We start from the raw sequence: 19,539 nt of genomic DNA on the forward strand, positions 1-19,539 counted from the left end.
ATGGCATCTTAGAAGTTATAGAATGACTCTTTTCAGGTATTAGCGAAGTATACATAGATCAAGCGAATCACAAGATCACAGTGGTCGGGATGGCTCACCCTGAGAGGATCGTCAAGGCCATCAGGAAGACCAAAAGGGTCCCAACTATCTTCTCACACACTGATCCCTCAGCCGAGGCTCAGCCTCTGCCTGCCGAAGGGGAGGCTCCACCACCCGCTGACCCACCAGCTGACGCCTCTCCAGCAGAGGCAGCTCCGTCCGAGCCCACACCGGAGACCAAGGAGGTGCCACCGGCAGAACCCCCGGTCATGGATGCCATCGTGATGAATAAGATGCATGACTACCCGTATGGTGACGGCCACCACCTGTACAGGGAGCACTGGGTGAACCACCCAATGGACATGCATGGGGTTAGATATGATGCTGCACCTTACCATGTAACGCACAGCTACAGCTACCACAGTACGAGCCCCTACATAGCCGAGTACGGCTATGGAGGTTCTCCTGATCAAGAAGGCAGGTCCTACAGCTATAACTACTACCCGGGCAGGGGCAAAGGAGATGGCAGCCAGATCACTTCAATGTTCAGTGATGAGAACCCAAAACGCATGCAGCATAGTTTGAGATCCATAGGTGATCTAAGCGAGGAGTTTGTTTCTTCAGACCCTTGATGCCATAGAAGGTTGCATAGTGCAGAGACAGGTGATGCATGCTTTGGCCTATGTAAAAGGGCTAGTGTTTAGTTGTAAGATTTAAATGTGGGGTTTGTATGATGCAAGTAATTAAGATGGGGAGTAAGGTAATGGAAGTGGGATAATAAGATGCTTAACGTGTAGTGGGAGATGATTTTCCTGGCAATCACCACTATTTTTACTAACCCTCCTCCCTCCACCTTACAGAATCTAATAAAGTTGTGCTCCTGTGTGCCAGTAAAAGGAAGTGGCACAGGTGCTCCACTGTTCCATGGCCAAGTCTAGCTTTTTGACCTGTCTAGCAAGCAGCATGACAGGGATAGGCACAACACATGTTATTCTTAAAATTTTCACATCTCATTTCTATCACATAAAGCACAGTGTCTCCTGTTGAAGAGCAAACCATGACAAGGAGTCTATTTGAAAACATAAAGTTTCATTGTGTTCTCAAAACTTAAGGCTCTTTAATGGTAGCAAAAACTGGCTCTATTCTAATGCACTTTACTATGCAGGATATCAGGAATGATGCAAACGGCGCAGTAGATGATTGCGAGATGGCTCAGGTACTCCCCCCCCCCACCCCTCCTCCCCGACACCTCTCCTACCACCAGCCTCACGCCGGCGCCTACTCCGGGCACAGCAGCCACCTTCTCTAGTCCAGCTTCTCCCTCCCCGGCGTCGGGAACTTCTTCCCCTGCTTGCTGCCCAGCAGCCACTGGTTGTTCCAAGGCGCAAAGATGGATTGATGGTTCGCCTTCCTCGGCTGGTTCTGGCGCCTCCCCTATCTCGTTCAAGGAGGCCCTCCTCAAGGATGTTTCGCCGGCGGTGGTCAGACGTGGCAACCGCGTGACTTCGCCAGCCTCGTCAGTGCGCGTTGTGCTGGCCCCGGCGCTTGAGGCGCCCCCGCCTCGTGCTGTGTTGGCCCCTTCGCGGCAGGTGCTACCCACCCGTTTTGTGCTGCGCCCGACGGCTAGCCCCGGTGTGCGCCGTGAACCTGACACGGAGGGGTGGAGGACGGTGGAAAGTCGGCGTGCCCGCCGCGCGCGCCTGCGTGTAGTCCGCCCACCTCGTCGACCGGTCCCTTCGGCACCTCCGAGGCAGGTGCTTCAACTGCTTCTCGTCAGAGCATCGGGCCGACACCACGTTGTTTCCTTTGCCAGGATATCGGTCACCTGTCCTCCATCTGTTGACGTCGACCCTCGGTGCTGCGCCCGGAATCCTCCTCGGGTCATCATTTGGTCTGGCGGCCGGTGAAGTCCTGCGTGGCGGCGCCCCCTACCCCGGTGTGTTCAATGGCGACCATCCAGAAGGATGGTGCTGAGGCAGGAGCTCCGGGAAGGCGACGTCAACGCCGAAGCAGGGGACGGCGTGCGGACGGCGGAATTGGTCAATCTTCATCCAGCGTCCCCGTCACCTCCCCTGTTGAGGTGGTGGCCGGCCATGCTCCCCCCTCGTCATCCAGCAATGATGATCAAGACCCGGTGGTACGGCCTCGAAAGATCATTGATCGCTCAGCCGCCCTGATCCAAAGAGAGGACGAGCTTTCTCGTGCACTGGTGGTGTCCGTGTTCGGGAATGCTCTCGATGACTCGCCAGAATCCATCAAGGCCACAATTGCCCAGCGTTTCAGCTTGGAAGATGAGGAGCTTATCATTCATTGTTTTGGTGCTTCAAGTTTCCTGATGACCTTTGCAAATGCTGATTCGGCGACACGGGTGTATAATGAAGGAAGGCCAATCATCACTCATACTCATCGCCTGCACGTCAGGCGCTGGTCCCGTCTCCTTCACTCCGCCGCGGCGGTGCTTTCAGTCCCTGTGGAGATTGAGCTGCGGGGCATCCCTGCTCACGCATGGGACTTGGCAACGGCGGAACACCTTCTTAATGAGTATTGCTGGATTGAAGGCCTCAACCCGGATACTGAGAATTGTAGGGACGTATTCCGGGTGACAGCATGGTGTTCTTCTCCAAGTGGTGTCCCTGAAGGTTTGGAATTGGGGATCGTGGAGCCACTGGTGGCCGGAGTTCATCCACATGAAGGAAGACGGTGTCTGGATTATCAGATTGAGATTTCGTGTTCTCCCGTTGATTTGCATCCGCCAGCTGATGCCCCGCCACCCCTGCCTCGAGCTGACCAGCAGGGTGGTCGCCATCGAAGGCGTTGGCGACGGCGGCGTGGCTCGCTGGCGGAAAGCCCTAGCTCATCGGCGCCAGGGAGCTCGGCGAAGGCACGCTTCCCAGTGCATGACAGGCTGGGGTCCATTGGTGCTTCGTGCAACCTACTTTCTCCCAATGCTACAATTGATGTGGCGCCGGCTGTTAATTGCGGTCCGCCACCCGAAGAGTTCATCAGGGATGGTGCTTCTCCCGGCTCCAAGCTACCTGCGTGCCCTGAGGAGCCGGCATGCGTAGCTCCTGCTGAGGTTGTAACGGCTGCGCGGGGATCACCCGAGGCGCCCCGCTTCAATGCTCTGGCTCCTGATGACGAGGTCTGCACGTGGCCCGAAGAGTCCAGCAGGGAGGCCCATGTGTGAGCAATTCCCCCGGCGGCCAGAACGGCGGATCCCCACGCGCACGAACCATTTGAAGCGCCAGCAATCAATTCTGGGGATTATGGAACCGTATCCAACACACAACCCGACGAGCCAAGCAATCCCTCCTTGGAAGATTTGGCGGCGCCCCTGTTGGTTGAAGAGCTCCAACCTGCTGATGATTTCCCGGGAATCTCTATCCTCCGGTTGACCGCGCCTGCTGCATGCGGGCCAGCTCTGGATGGGGATGGACCCTTGGTGATTTCTCATGCGGATCCTGATGGATTGCTGGCCCAACTGCCAGTGGACGGCCCTATAATGGAAATTTTTCTCACGGGCCATCATGTACGGCCTTCAACGCCTATCCAGCAACTCAGTGTCTCGACGGCGACGCCTTTTCAAACTCAAGACCAGATGGCGGCGCCTCACACTCTCACTGCTGATGGTTCTAGGGTTGGAACACTGAAGGTGTATTCTCGCACATGAGTCCGTACCAAGCCCCCTCCTACCTCCGAAACCTCTAGGGAGGTTACTGTCAGCAATGTCTCAACTCCGGCAGCCCCTATTCTGTCTAAAGTCTGCAAGCCAACTGAGATGCTCCTTCCACAGCCGGTTATTCACAAGAGGCGTGCCAAAGCAGCGGCTCCGGGCTCTTTACCTCGGCGAAGCAGGAGGGTGGCAGGTGTCGACCCTTGTTCCCCGAGGCCCATCACTACTGCCTCCCAAAGGAGAGTGATGAGGGCGCTTGGCTTTGATTGCAGGAAAAAATGGATCCCAAGACCCAAGATGAATATTTCAAGATCATGGGCAGTCGTCTCGCGGACACTCATGTGGCTGCCATGGCAGCCATCTTTGGGTGGAGCCTAGAAGAGGATTCTTAGGTATGAGATATGGACACCCTGTAATCCATGTCTGATTGGCTGTTGGTCGTCTCTATTTTACTGTCTTATCAATGAATCCGTCTTCTATTTTGATCTAGAATGTGCGTAGTCTTGACCAAAAAAGCCGATGTGATGCCGTTGGTGAAGTCATCCGATCTACAAATGCTCCAGTGGTTTGTCTTCAAGAAACCAAGGTTGCTGCCATGACCCAGCGCATTTTCCTCTCTGTATTCGGTTCTGCTTATGACAAATTTGTGGCATTACCAGTAGTTGGTACAAGAGGTGGAATATTAATTGCCTGGAAAAGTAACATGTGTCAGATTCTAGCCTCTAGAGTGGACAACTTCTTTGTCTCTGTCCATTTTGAGGAACTAAAAGGTCGTAATTGGTGATTTACAGGGGCTTATGGGCCTCAAGAAGATGAAGATAAAATAGCTTTCTTACAAGAACTCAGGGATATACGAGCCTTATGTACTGGACCATGGCTAATTGGAGGGGATCTCAACTTGATTTATCAAGCTGCTGATAAAAACAATGCCAACTTGGATCGTGCCATGATGGGTCGTTTCAGGCGTTTCTTGGATGATGTGGAGGCTAAGGAAATTCCGCTCTTAGGGCGAAAATATACTTGGTCAAATGAACGTACCTCACCCACTCTTGTGAGACTAGACAGCCTTTTGCTGCCTGGATTGGGAGAATATTTTCCCTGATGCAGTCCTGCAAAGCAGTGCATCTGTTGTCTCTGATCATTGCCCCTTGTTTTGGGATTGAAGGTCTGTAAAAGTGGCAAGAGCAGATTTCATTTTGAGAGCTTCTGACTAAACTTCCTGGTTTCTCGGAAGCGGTCCAGAAAAATTGGAATGCCCCTGTACCATCTTCTTGTGCAGTGGAGCGCCTATTCCTAAAATTGCAGAGACTTACCAGGGACCTCCATAAATGGGAACAGCAGAAAATAGGTAATGTCAAGCTACAGCTAGGAACGGCCAAAGAAATTCTTCATCACCTTGAGATTGCTAGAGATTCCAGGGATCTTTCTCCCAGGGAGGAGTGGCTGAGGAAAAAACTTAAGCTCCACTGTTTGGGCTTGGCCTCCCTGGAACGGACTATTGCTCGACTCCGTTCTAGAGTGCTTTATCTTAAGGAAGGAGATGCCAATACATCCTTTTTCCACCAGCAAGCTAGATACAGGAAGAAGAAGAATTTCATTGCTAAATTACAAGTGGGTGATCAAACTGTCTTTGACCAAAAGGATAAACAGGAAGCTGTAGATCAATTCTATGAAGATTTGTTGGGCACGGCTGAGGCACGAGATTATACCATTGATTTTGCCGAACTGGGGATTCAACAACATGATCTGTCCGCTTTGGAAGTCCCTTTCACAGAAGAGGAAGTGTGGGCCACAATTAAGGAGATGCCCTTGGACAAGGCCCCAGGACCAGATGGGTTTACTGGCAGGTTCTATAAAACTTGCAGGAATATTATCAAAGAGGATGTCATGTCGGCTCTGCGGTCCATTCATCGAGGTCATGTGTTTCGTTTCAGGTTACTCAACACAACTCTTATTTCGCTTTTGCCCAAGAAACAGGATGCCCTCTCAGTCAAAGATTTCAGACCCATAAATTTGATTCACAGTTTTGCTAAACTTGTCACAAAAATCATGGCAAATCGATTAGCCCCTCTTTTGCCAAGCTTGATCCCCCCGAATCAGTGCTTTCATAAAGGAAGGAACATACACGATAATTTTTTGTTTGTCCAGCAGATGGTCAAGTCGTTGCATGCCAAAAAGGAAGCTCATATCCTCCTTAAATTGGATATCTCCAAAGCTTTTGACTCGGTCTCATGGCCTTTTCTCTTGGAAGTACTCCGTCATTTGGGTTTTGGCCGTCGTTGGTGCAACCTGTTATGTCTGATACTGTCCACCTCATCTACTCAGGTGCTGGTTAACGGGGAGCCGGGGGCTGGTTTCTTTCACCACCGTGGTCTCAGGCAGGGAGACCCGCTCTCACCTATGTTTTTCATCTTGGTTATGGAGGTGCTGAATTCTCTCATCAAATATGCCACCAGACAAAACCTGTTGCAACTTCTTGCTGTCCGGCGCGTCTTACACAGGGCATCTTTCTATGCCGATGATGCAGTTATTTTTTTCCGCCCAAATCAGGATGACCTCCGAGTGATTAAGATGATTCTTGATATATTTGGGCATGCTTCTGGCCTCCATACTAACTTTGCCAAAAGTTCAGCCTTTCCAATTCATTGCTCCCAGGAAGAGATACACATAACTTCTGAATTATTGGCATGTCCAGTAAAGGATTTTCCTTGTACTTATCTTGGCTTGCCCCTCACAATAAGAAAACCAACCAAGGAAGTCCTTCTGCCCCTTATTGATAAAGTCGCTGATTACCTCCCAAATTGGAAAGCTTCCCTTATGAATAGAGCAGGCCGTCTTAGTCATTAAGGTGGTTCTAACAGCATCTGTAATCCACCATCTCATTGCGATTGATCTGCCAAAATGGGTAGTCAAGGCAATTGACAAGTAACGGCGCGGTTTTCTTTGAAAAGGGCAGGAACAGGCAAACGGAGGAAATTGCTTGGTTTCATGGGAAAAGGTTCAGCGCCCGTTAGAATATGGAGGCCTGGGCATCCACAACCTTGAATCCTTTGGCTAGGCCTTACGGATCAGATGGCTTTGGGCTCACAAAACAGATCCTACCCAGCCATGGGCTGGTCTGCATATTCAAGTACCTCACAAAGCACAAGCCTTGTTTAATATGGCTACAGTCTCAGTGCTTGGGAATGGTGAGACAGTGCTCTTCTGGAAAGATAGATGGTTGGAGGGAAAGACCTTGGCTGAAATAGCACCAAATCTGTTCCAGACTATTCCCAAAAGAATTGTCAAGTCTAGAACAGTTGCTCAGGCTCTCTCCAATAGGTGCTGGGTGTCAGACATTAGAGGAGGACTGTCAGTTGAGGTCCTGATGGAATACCTGCTGCTCTGGGACCAATTGGATGGTGTCCAGCTTCAACAGAACACCCCTGACCACTATATTTGGAAGCTAACACAATCCGGTCTTTATTCTAGTAAGTCTGCTTATGAGGCCTTCTTTGTGGGCTCTATAAAATTTATACCATGGAAAAGGATTTGGAGAAGTTGGGCCCCTTTACGATGCAAATTCTTCATTTGGCTGGCTATCAAACAGAGACTTTGGACCGCTGACAGGCTGGCCAGCAGGGGACTGCAGCATCCTCCAGCCTGCTTGCTCTGTGATCAGGCACAAGAAACAGCCCCACATTTGCTGTTATCTTGTGTGTTCTCAAGACAAATCTGGTGCTTGGTTTTCTCTCATCTAAATCTAGTAGTTGATGTGCCGGCTGATGCTACTAGCTTCTCAGCTTGGTGGGGCAAATTAATAAGAGCTACACCAAAGGAGTGGCGCAAGGGCTTAAATTCACTCATCATTTTGGTGGCATGGGAGATTTGGAAGCATCGGAAGTCTTGTGTGTTTGAAGGCTCTCTCCCTAACATCCAGATGCTCCTTCAGGCTATAACTAATGAAAGCACCCTGTGGTGCTTGGCTGGAGCCTCTCATCTCAGCAAGTTGCTTGCTAGGTCGCTTCCTCCAGCAGCTTAGATTTGGTGCTGGTTGGTCTGATCCCTCCTGTTTTTTTGTGGCGCTTCAGTAAGGTTCCTCTGTTGTAGGTGTTGAGTTGTGTGAGTTGTGTGGGTGTGCTTGGTACTTAGTCTGGGGGCTCTCCCCCTCTCTATGTACTCTTTTTTCTCTATCTTAAATGAAATGACGCGCAGCTCTCCTGCGTTGTTCGAAAAAAAAGGAATGATGCAAACTTGATGTCTAATGCATTTTCATTTTTCTTGGGAGCATAAGCAGGATGTTTGTATTTTCATTAAGCTAGCAGAACACGTCCTGAAGTAGTAACTTCATGCAGGAAAGTGAAATTATTTGATAAAATGATAGCACAATAACTTAGTTAATTTCATTTCACCATGGAGCAATATCTCTAGCACAATTAACAAGGCATAAGGAAAAATAAGAGGTGAGCACTGCTGCAGGGGAAGTACTGACCTGGGGAGGTAGTAACTGGAATGATAGAGACCAGTATAAGAGGCCAAAATGCACATCACTGGATGAGGCAAATGCTGGGCACTGTATGTTTCTGCGTCCTGCAACTTTCACGCAATGCCAGATGATAAAATTGGGACTTGACCTTGGAAAATTATAAAATTAGAGAAAACAGGAGACCAATTGGGTCAGTGGATCTACACCTTGCCAACTGTATGTTCAGTGTCGTATATACCTATTGTAGGCAGGCATGGTTCCACAATGTTCAGCTCTATGTATAATCATTTAAAAAATTTAGATTGTAAATGCAATTAATTCGAACATATACTCTAATGTTGTATCATAGTATAGTTTTATCTTTGCGTACTTCACTTCTTTCGAATATTTAGATATAGAAAGGGCTCAGTTAGAAATAAACATCCTTTATTCCCTGATTTTCCCAAAAACAAACCAACTCCTAAAAATTGGAACTTGCAAGGCATAACTGATCACATGAAAGGAGTTCAGTGAGAACTCTTAAAAATATTGAGGCTATGTATTTTGCTATTTCAAGTTTTTCCTAAGCCACAGCTAGTATTGCCTAAAGATATGGAATAGAATTTTATGAGAAAATTTATGGGTTCAAGTTGTGTATATATGCAGAGGGGTAGAGATGCTCACTTCAAATTTTCAGAAGGAAACATATCAGTGAATATCAGTGAATAATTGTGATGCCATGTGAATATTCAGCAGTTATTGCATAAAGGATTTTGAGAAAGAAATGATGGGTTTCTGAAGTGATAGTTTTTTTTCTAACTTTTAAAGCATAGCAAACTTACTAAAATTATTGATGTCAATGATTCTCAAGAATTATTTTTGTCAAGCAATGTGCCGAGACACATCCGAAAACCACTTAAGCTTTCACCATTCTTAGGACCAGTCTGAAGTTGCAGAATGGAGATCTCTTCTCAGAGATGGACAGCAGTCATCTTTTTGGGACAAATATTAACTTGAGTTTGCATCATTGCATTTTTGATAAAAGCAAAGGAAGAAATGACTTCATATATCACTAACCTGGGGAAGAGTCCGAACATCTGGACCATCAAAATTTTGGGACTTGGGACCCAATGGGAACACACATGCAACCTGGATGGACAACAAAACAAAATTTCAATAGCCGAGAGTATCTTTATAAGGTCTAAAGGGCTTTCTATAAAGGAACACATCTCAACTTAGCACCATAGCATAAATTGAGATAAGTGAAAAGTACAAGTTAGATAAAGTGCAAGAATGGAGAAAAATCTGCATCAAACTCTGAACATGTATATATATCAGGCTTCTATTGGAGATCTCCGGTGCATGTATACAGCTTTGCAAATATTGCCACATATGAGTTACTATAATCTTCAATATACTAGAACAGGGAAGGATGTTCAAGTATTTCAATAGCTGAAATTCAAAACCATGTTGACTGGTGTTCATAAAAATCAACAGGCCCACATGATTCATTGATAGCAAATCACAGTTACATGTAACTATGTGGTGATCTTTGCACCTCCATGTCAAGGCTAGGATTGTTTCAGAGAAGACAGAGCAAGTGGCGAATCTGAATGTAAATAAAAAAAAACAGCCAGACAGCTTCAGCATTTACAAAACAAAAGTAGAGTACAAATTACCAGGGGAAACATAAAATCAAAGTTGTGCAAATTGTTGTGGCTAGCATCCCATTTCCATTTGACTAAAACTTAACGCTGTGCTGTCCACACTGCATGGTTTGTTCAGGTTGCCTCAGCAGGTTATATCTGCATTCTCTTGGAAATATAAGAAAGTTTTTTGCCCTTGCCAGACAGCTTCATTAGCAACATGTGTGAGCAGGATGTGCTTTAAAGTTTTGGAGTCAGATAGTGACCACAGCAATTTTTGACAGTAAATGGTATCGGGAATAATAAAAATTTTCTTACTCTCATGATCTCATCTGAGGTAAGCTAACCTAATCTTCTGACATCTAATCTCAGCTCTAAGATGCATGGCTGTTGTGTGCTAATCAACTTCTCTTCAAAGATGTCCATCAGGAAACCTGTATATGGCCTTCCTGAGGCAATTCCAGTTGAAATCAATTTTTAACATACCAAAGAAAGCAAATGGAGAAATACCGCACAGACAAGGGAAGAATTGTAATAGATTATGTTAATAGAACTTTGTTCATATTATTTTAACTATTCAGTGAATGACTGATACTCGATGATATAGATTATATGTCAATTACATGGAGTGTAGTGCCATCATATCCGTGCATGTGCAACAAACAAAGTATAAACCTCTTGAAGTTTTGTATTTCCTCAAATGTTTTGAACAAAATTGAGCGAGTGCAGTCCATTTAATATCAAATTCCAATACCTTTAACAAGAGAGAAAAAAGACCTCAAGAACTTAGTTTAAATCATGAAAAATTAGCCACAGTATAATCACTGGCACTTGTAGTCAAAGACTAGGAGATACCAACCGAGTTTCTTTAGAGTTAAAAAAAATGCGATCCACAGCACTTCAGAACGAAAAGTAATCCATATGAGGTATCTGGAAAATATTTATATTTCATAATTGGATGATAAAACCCTCAGAAACCAAGGCAAATCATAGACCAAGTCTTGAAACTATGCATGTCATACGCACTTGCGAAACATGAGGTTTCCTCATTGGGCCATACCGAAGTGCAAAATACACTTTCTCCAACACAGTGATGCCAAGCTCTCCCGCGTATTCCAGAAAACAAAGTGGAAAATACAAAAGTACAAGGAGAACCGGGTATAACCCTAACCTACCATTTATGTCTGAACTAGAAAAGATACACACAAATCAAACTTGTCAACAATTAAATTCTGAAATGGCATAATCCATCTGATGTTATTAAAAATTGGAAAGAAGATATGGAAAATCGTCTAAATAGGACCAGGGGGGGGGGGGGGGCAAGAATCTGTAAATTACTAGCAGCTTTTGTAACCTTATTCCTTGACTACTCTTTCCAAATGATCTGAGTCGAACACATGCTTCATTGAAGAATTTAGAAAGGAGATCATACAAGAAAAACATCATCTCTGGTTTATTACAACAAGATACTCCAGAAATGATGTAATATGAGAATCCCATTGAGCAGCAGAGTAACTATGCTGCATCACCATTTTATTGTATAAAATCAGAGTTCGGTATCTGTTTGATCAGGTGGCTCAATCTACTCTTCCCATCTTCTTCCCTTATGCAATGCATCACAAACTTTTGCAGCATCTGCACCATATCCAGCATTATGGACCCTTACTATGTTAGCTCCATTCAAAATCCCAGCTGTCACAGCTGCAACAGTAGCAACATCTCTCTCAACTGGATTGGCACGATTGCATATTTCACCTAAAAATCTTTTCCTTGAGGGTCCCAGTAATATTGGCACATGTGAAGCACCTATACTCATTGAACCCATCTCCTTCCTAATGGATTCCAATCCCATAATTACTTCAAGGTTATGTTTGGATTTCTTGGAGAACCCAATGCCTGGATCTAGAACTATCCTCCACAATGGAATCCCAGATAACTCAGCTTCTCTCACCTGCGCATATAGCTCAGAAGCAACTTCCTTGCAGACATCATCATAATGTAAATTTTGTTCACTTTGCATAGTTGATGGATCTCCCCTCATGTGCATTGCAACATACGGAACTCCAAGTTCAGCAGCAACTTTAAGAATTTTGGGGTCAAGCTGTCCACCGGATACATCATTGATCATGTGAACTCCTCTTTTCACAGCTTCACTAGCAACTTCTGCATAGAATGTATCCACCGAGAGCAACTTGCCCTCCATCTCGGGAATTTTCATAATCTCATCCAGAACAGGAACCAATCTCTCAAGTTCTTCGTTTGGAGATAATCTCTTTGCAAAGGGCCTGGTAGATTGAGCACCAATATCAATTATATCTGCACCTTCTGAGATTAATAACTTAGCCTGAGAAATGGCAGCCTTCACTTGTTGAAACTTGCCTCCATCACTAAAGCTGTCTGGTGTTAGATTAAGGACCCCCATGACGAGGGTTCTCTCATACCAATCCCACAAACGATTCCCAACAGGCAATACCCTTTTGATACAATCTGTTCCAATTATAGATTCACCTCCAAGTTTATTCCATAATTTAAAGAAACCACCACTGCACTTCGAAAGAGAGTGCCAACTTGTTTCGATACCATCATCACCGGATGCACCTAAAAGGTCTACAAGAGGTGCTAAAACAAATGGTCTCTCATGGATGCGCTCATGCGGCACAATTAGAGTCTCACTATTGATCTCGTAGTTACCGTATAGAAGTATGTCTAAATCAATAGGCCTTGGGCCGTACCTTGTTCCACTAGTGCGGCCTATATCCTTCTCAATTTCTTTTAGCCTTTTAAGAAGCTCATGCGCACTGAGCCTAGTTGTGCCCCGAATGGCAGAGTTAAGAAACCGTGGCTGATCGGTCACATAAGCAGGGGCAGTCTCATAGAGATTGGCATGCCTAGTGATGATCACGCCCGAGTTTTTCATCAGCTGCAATGCCCTGTCAAATGTGCTGACTCTATCACCCACATTACTTCCCATAGCAATCACGATCTCTTGGTCAGCTGAACATCTCTCAAGCGAACATTTCGTAAACAAACGAGCCTTGAATGGAATAGCATGCCTAGAAGCTCTGTTTGAAGATCTTGAAGGATAAACAAGATCAGACACTGATTAAAAATGCAAAGGAGTGAGTTAGAGGCTTAGAGGAGCTGCCCTTTATTGCAAGACAGAGGATTTGGAAAGCAAAAGTTGGAACAGTACCTGAAAATGAATGTGCTGGGAGCAGCCCTCCAAGGTAGTTCTTTGCAACAGGATACATCTTCTTAAGTGACTCCTTAGCATGGAGGAGCATCGTTGAACATAAGCGAATTAACAAAGCAAGCGCTTGAAATCAATTTGTAGTCTTGTAAGTCTTTCACCAGACCATCAATCCGTCACATCTGGTCATTAGCAGAGCAAAGACAAATCTGAGGTCTGAGCAAGCCTAACTAAAGCTAATAATAATGAGCAGGCTGATATATGCATCATGCACACAAGGTTAACAGCCACACTAGTTTTAAAATTAAAGGCAGATACATGTATGAAAAAGAAAGGCAAGATATGCATTGTGTACTAATGAAAGCTTGGTCGCCAAAGTTCGAATCACACACTAAAAGAGATTATGTACCAATGAAAAAGTAGCTTTAAACTTTGTGTTGGAACAAGCATGAAAAGTTTTTTTTTCTAACTTTGTGTTGGAACAAGGCTGATATATTCATTTATTTCTTCTAATGTATCTCCGGCTCCGGCGAGATCCCGTCGCTGGTGAGGGAACGGATCGAGAGAAGGTAGGGTGAGATGAGGTGGCGGCGGCGGCGGCGGGCGGCGGGCGGCGGGGCTGGGCGGAGCTGGGCGGGGCGGCGACGGCGGGGCGGAGGGCGGCGGGGGCGGAGGGCGGCGGGGGCGGAGGCGGAGTGGGCGGCGGGGCGGAGTTCGGTGGGAGGCGACTGGGGAACCGGATACGGGAGTTCAGATGGGAACCGTGCAGCTGTTCGGCTGGGCTGCTGCTGTTTGGGCCGCAGCCGAACGGCTGGGCTGTACAGCAACAGCCGCAGCCGGCCCAAAATCTCAAGCCTTTTGTTACCGACCCCTTTTGTTGCTGGAAAGTGCTGTGCTAACAAGAAAGGCAGGGCAAGAAATTGCTGGTTTTGTTGCACTTGGTGCAAGGCACAGTGGATGGTGGTTACCATGTTCTAATCAGTGAGTCACTTGGATCCAAGTCACTCACAAGATCATCAAGATTATGCACGCTAGCTGTTCATGGCCCACATGTCTGCGTCTAAATACAATAATAATAGTATTTTGGGCAAAGCAAGCAGCGAAGAAGCAGATAAGGTGGGGCCCGCCTGAACGAAACCTGGGGGTGCCGGCCTTTCTTCCTCACCATCGAGCGAAACCTGGGGCGACAGAGCCCACAACAAAACCACCCACAGAAAGAACTAGAGAGCTATAAGTATCTCAACTCACCTGCTGCCACCAATCCCTTTCATTCGTTCATCCCTAGCATCACCAAACAATCCAAGACCCGGTTGGTAGCTAGCTAGTTCCGTGTCATCAGCAGCAGGCAGAGGAATTGAAGGTCCATGGACTCCAAGAGGATGAGCTCGAGCTCGTCGGTGCAGTCCTGGGTGGAGGAGCACAAGCTCTCAACAGTTGGTGAGTCGTCAGTGATCCGACCCGACCCGATCCGATCCCCTCTGGATTTTCCTTGCTGCTGAATCGACCTTAGTTAGCTTCTCCTCCGGCCCCTTCACTTGATGCGTCTGTATGCAGCCGGCGTGTGGGCTGCGGCGGCGGGCGCGTCGGTGGCGTACAGCCGGCGGGGGGCGGCGCCGCAGCGGGCGGCGACGAGCTTGAGGCTGATCCACGCCAGGATACACGCCCAGGCGCTCACCCTCGCCGTCCTCGGCGGAGCGGCGGCGTTCGTGCACTACCGCAGCAAGAAGGGCAAGAACCACGCCGCCGACAAGCTGGACCTCGACTTCTACTCGCAGCTGCCGCCGGCCACGGACGCCGACGGCAACGAGAACGAGCGCTGGAGCTGGTAGTCGTCCTTCCGTTGGGAGGATCGCCGGAGAAGCTGGACCTCAGCATGACGTGGCGGGTTTGTGCTAATCCATCCAGCTAAGACGCCCGTGATTCCGTTTACTTTACATTATCCATCCAACGTCCGCATCCACATCCATGGGCGGCACATAGGAAATAAAGGAAGAATCCATGGTTTGGTTTCCTGCTGCCTTTTGGGATCCGGAGGCGGCGACTACTGCTCCGATCCTGATCCTCCTGTACTGTTACAACCATTTGATTTGTTGAATGGTGATGATGATGACGATAATGGTATTTTCTTTCTTAAAAGGATGGTGAATGTGATGTGACGGCCTGTGTGAACTGCCTCGAATTACTGGCATTGGTCTTGGGAGTTTCAACCAATTTGTTTGGACTATTAGAATAATATATTAAGATTGGACTATTAGAATAATATATTAAGTGGAATGATATGGACAATTCACCCAATCAAAAAAGAAATCATTATTATTTTAAATTATTTTAAATCATTTCATAAGTGAACCAACCAAACACACCCTCGGCTATCCAAGTTACCGAGATCATTTCCTTACTTGGCATTCTTTTCTTCAGCTTCACTTCTCCTGAATGTGCTGTCCATTTTCCGCGGAGGATTCCACCTGGGACTGCGGTTAATGTAATGTAATATAGTACTAGTGATACTTTCTTCCAAAAAAAAAATACTCCTGAGTATGCATCAAGTGGCCCGCTGCACACAGGGAAGAAAACGTGCCACCGGAGACAGATAGACAACATTACATTGGGCCATGGTCCATAAAGCCCAAGAGTCAGCCCACGTAAAGGCCTGCTCTGCTCTGCTCTGATATCTGGTTACTACTTCGCTTGACCTGAAATATCAATGGCACTGTTTATTTCCGCTTCTCTCGACCATGCTTGGATTATAATCTAAACAAATATCTTCTCGCTTCTCACTTCTTGTAGTTAAAATCTCTGAAGCGGCTTACCACGTAAACGAGAATCTAGAAAAATAAGCAAAACGTTCAGTGAAATTCTCGCTTATTTTCACCAATAAACCCCTTATATATCATGAGATGAATGACATGTTTGTTGTTGTTGTTTTTCTTAAAAAAAATACTTCACTTGATCAACGCATATCAGACCATCAACCAGACCATATCAGCAAAACTACAATACTAATATAACAATCAACTAGAGAGGATCAACGCATCCTTTTTGGCTTCTCGCCCGCTGTAGCTAAATTATATTGACACGTAGCCAACCCAACAAATCCTCATTATTATGAAAGCATCAACGGATCAATCTCCAGCCAGACTTGTCCGCATTATCATCATCAGCCCTTTAATTTGTACCAGACTACCAGTACATGTTTTTCCTTTCAGGGGGCAGGTATTATTACACTAATTAACAAGCATGCTTTCTTTCTTTCTTTCTTTTCCTACCTTTTTTATTAAAAAAAGCTGATCTAAGCTAGTCATGCATGATGACATGTTTTTCTGCAATGATACTTGAGATTTACTTAAAAAAAACTGTCTTTTATCCCTACGGCACTAGTGTATAGTATACTGCAATTCTATATTCATATTCTTGTGGTCTTCTAGCATTACTTGAAATTAAAAGAGCTAGTGGGGCTCTGATGTCGGGTGAGTGGGGGCCTAGTGGTTAGCTTGTTAACGCAGCATTGCCTAAGCGTGCCACCCTCCAAGTCTCCAACATCCACTGATCCACATCTTCCATAGTTCCATATCAGTTCGCCCAAAAAAGTCTCTTTTAATTAGGTTACAGAGTCCCCCTCAACCTTCTGGTCCATAATTCCCTCCATTCATTTTATAATCATGTGATCATCATTTTGTCTGGATGTAAAGTCTGATATCTACTTATATCTTGAGAGGAAAAGACGGTAATGTCCTTCCGATTTCGTTAACGCAGCCTCCATTTGGGGAGGAAACTTTTATGCAATACTTTTCTTAGTTGGAGTTCAAGTCCTTTTTCCCTCTCCATAGAAGTTTTTTTTTTGAGGGCCCCTCTCCATAGAAGTAGGCACATCTTCAACTGCACTAAATGAAGTTTAGCACTTTTGTATCAGTAATCTTCTCTGTGTGTTGAGTACTTTCGGAGCCAGCTAAGATCTTCATTTGCACTAATTACGCCGTAAAGGCTTAATTTAGTCGCAATGTATGTAGTACCCTCTGCAGTAGAGTCCATGAACAGGCTGTTCTAGGTACACAGTAGTTAGCTTTACGGACCAGCATTATGTTAGACAACTGTACCTAAGCTTGCACTAAATAAAAGGAAAATCCACAAAGACAATGTCTGCTCTAGCTTTGAGCACCACACTTCCTTCTTTCTGGTATGGAACTCAATTAAATCCTTGTGTCGTGTCCAACCGCAATACTAGCTACTGACATTTTGCATGATTGGTTGTTGTACTGCTAATCCAACAATCATCATTCCATTTGAAAATGGAAGAGACCCGGCCAAGGTCAGTTTAGTAAATGTACCTGACACGAAAAGAGTGTCAATGCACCGACTACATTCATGGATTGCACATTTATGAAAATCAGGAGAATTTTAATCCCCCTGATTGTCTCAGTCAGCAACCACCGCATACCAGTTCTAGAAAAAGAAATAGCAGCTAGCACACCATCCTGCTGGCTCTTTCTCCATTCATTCTTATACCCTCACCCAACGCAAAGCAATGGAGAACAGCTTGTTGTTAGCATCATTGCAGTTGCAGACCCAGAGGGAGAAGGAGGAGGAAGCAAAGGAAGGCAAGGAGGAAGCAGCGGAGCCGGAGGTAGCAGAAGCATGGATTGCTGCATCTGCAGTCCCATGGCCACCATGTACAGGCTTCCAAGGAACACCATATGTGCTCCCTGCTATGAAGGTGCCAAGGCCATCATCGGCTTCCTCAACAAGGATGAGCAAGAAGAAGATGATGGCCATGGTTCTGCCAAGTCTCCCGTGTCAACTAAGCTAAACAGCTCAACCAAGGTAAGAGTTCCTAACTTAATTTGTTCCTTACGGTTTCAGATGTTAGATATCTCGATCGATTTTTCATAAGGCCAAAATTACATAGCTGAATTATATTTTCTCAGCCATTAATTTGTTCGTTGCAAGGTGCATTAGTTATCGACGTTTGGTTTGGTGTGATAGCATGGTTTGCTGTTAGTAGAGCTGCATGTCACCATCGCAGTTGTATGCTTCAACTGAAAGGTTTTGTAACAGTGACGCTGATGTTAATGTATTCTTGAGGTTTTCATTTCAACAAGTGCGCCACATGCTAGTGTTGTGTTACAGAATTCCCTTCTGTTTTGACCTCAGGAATGCAGATTACATTGTACTTGATTTTTCATTTTTCACTATGTGTCTGGTGCCTTGTGAACAGCGAAGATCCTTGAAAAAAAACAACTCTTTCTTTGACCTCTGCCATTTCACATTTGCAAAAACCACTTTTTGAGTAGTAATAAGCACTGAGCATGTGGCGAAATTATTTCTGATTTATCCATATCCAGTTCAGTAGGCAAAGATGACACTAAAGTCAGAGGTGCTAGTATGATTTTTGCCAGCATAATGATTTTTATTTTATTTTTTTTGTTGTTGAATGCAGGGGATGGGACATGCATGCCAGCAGGTGAAGGAGATGAGAGACCGGGAGGATGAGAGCAACCAGAAAGCTGCCTTCCTCGAACAAGGCTTCGCGCTAGCGTGGAAGGATGGAATGCACACCGACATCGACGTCAGACCCGGCACTGGGGCCCCAATTCCAGCCCACAAAGCCATCCTGGTGAGTGGGCCTTTTAGCCTACTGATGGGCCTCCACTGAAGTTTAAATTAAGCCCAGCTCATCAATTTCGCATCTGATGCTGATGGAGTGCGCGCAGGCCGCGAGGTCCGAGGTGTTCCGGCACGTGTTGTCCAGCGACGAGCAGTGCAAGGCCCCCGCCGGCGACTCCATCTCCCTCCCCGAGCTCTCCCACGACGAGCTCTCCCTCCTCCTCGCCTTCCTCTACACTGGCGCCCTCGAGCAGGACCTGCCGGAGCGCCACCTGCACGCGCTGCTCGTGGCGGCTGACAAGTATGACGTCCCGTTCCTGCGGCGGGCCTGCGAGGCGCGGCTGGCGGCGGCCGTGGAGCCCCGGAACGTGCTGCGGACGCTGGAGGTGGCGGACCTGAGCTCAAGCGCCGTGCTCAGGGAGCGCGCCATGGACACCGTGGTGGAGCACGCGGAGCAGGTGGTGTTCTCGGCAGAGTACGAGGAGTTCGCCGTCAGGAACGCGGGGCTGTGCGTGGAGATCACCCGGGCGCTGCTGGCCAGCATGTCGGCGACGACAACTAATAAAGAACCGTGCATAGAGGATGTACATAGAGGAGCTTGAAACCTGCATGCTGCCGCAGTTGTTTCTGAGTGACGTGTACATGCATATGTCTGAATTCTGATCTCAAGTGTGACCTTTTGCATTATATTGCAACACACAGGTGACCACATTACTGATGAAAAAGTTCCCGTATACTCCAAGGACCAATGGCTCAGTTCAGGTCTCGATCTTTAATAGTTGAGCTCTGTATGGAACCAATAATGTGTTACTCATGGTCATCGTCCATGCACTTGCTGATGGCCTGCAACACCGCTTGCCGAACCATTTGCTCATCCACGCTTTTCCCCTGCTGGGACTGACCAGATCCCAGCGCTTGGAGACGGAAGGCGGTGTCGTCGGCGCAG

At 46.6% G+C, this 19,539-nt stretch overlaps 4 protein-coding genes and 1 long non-coding RNA gene across 6 annotated transcripts in view; 3 read left to right on the forward strand and 2 right to left on the reverse strand.

The window, feature by feature from the left end:
• The first annotated feature begins 608 nt into the window (after positions 1–608).
• On the forward strand, positions 609–10,614 carry LOC106804493. The gene is made up of 3 exons (XR_001393309.2): positions 609–702; positions 1,205–1,255; positions 8,171–10,614. It is a non-coding gene; the product is annotated as an uncharacterized LOC106804493 (long non-coding RNA).
• Positions 10,615–11,182: 568 nt separating this feature from the next.
• LOC101770243 (folate synthesis bifunctional protein, mitochondrial) lies at positions 11,183–13,659 on the reverse strand. Of its 2 annotated transcripts, none has more exons than XM_004978510.4 (3): positions 13,463–13,659; positions 12,996–13,174; positions 11,183–12,901 (listed from the first exon to the last, which is right to left on the reverse strand). In XM_004978510.4, exons 2-3 carry the CDS (start codon positions 13,084–13,086, stop codon positions 11,385–11,387), a joined length of 1,608 nt encoding a protein of 535 aa, XP_004978567.1. In that variant the 5' UTR covers positions 13,087–13,174; positions 13,463–13,659; the 3' UTR covers positions 11,183–11,384. The 2 variants fall into 2 exon arrangements, with proteins under 2 accessions (XP_004978567.1, XP_004978566.1); XM_004978509.4 differs by having other exon boundaries at positions 13,402–13,659.
• A 456-nt stretch (positions 13,660–14,115) lies between these two features.
• On the forward strand, positions 14,116–15,138 carry LOC101769837. The gene is made up of 2 exons (XM_004978507.4): positions 14,116–14,429; positions 14,547–15,138. Exons 1-2 carry the CDS (start codon positions 14,357–14,359, stop codon positions 14,819–14,821), a joined length of 348 nt encoding a protein of 115 aa, XP_004978564.1. The 5' UTR covers positions 14,116–14,356; the 3' UTR covers positions 14,822–15,138.
• A 144-nt stretch (positions 15,139–15,282) lies between these two features.
• On the forward strand, positions 15,283–19,335 carry LOC101769439 (BTB/POZ domain-containing protein At3g56230). The gene is made up of 3 exons (XM_004978506.3): positions 15,283–17,810; positions 18,427–18,603; positions 18,701–19,335. Exons 1-3 carry the CDS (start codon positions 17,355–17,357, stop codon positions 19,193–19,195), a joined length of 1,128 nt encoding a protein of 375 aa, XP_004978563.1. The 5' UTR covers positions 15,283–17,354; the 3' UTR covers positions 19,196–19,335.
• The window catches only part of LOC101769037 (transcription factor SCREAM2), a 1,174-nt gene continuing 817 nt past the window's right edge, over positions 19,183–19,539 (reverse strand). Inside the window, exon 3 of the mRNA XM_004978505.3 lies at positions 19,183–19,539. This exon is cut by the window's right edge and continues 158 nt beyond it. Coding sequence (XP_004978562.1) covers positions 19,401–19,539 — 139 coding nt within the window. The 3' untranslated portion in view covers positions 19,183–19,400.

The sequence above is a fragment of the Setaria italica genome, chromosome VIII (assembly GCF_000263155.2).
Source record: "Setaria italica strain Yugu1 chromosome VIII, Setaria_italica_v2.0, whole genome shotgun sequence".
Classification (NCBI taxonomy): Eukaryota; Viridiplantae; Streptophyta; class Magnoliopsida; order Poales; family Poaceae; genus Setaria; species Setaria italica.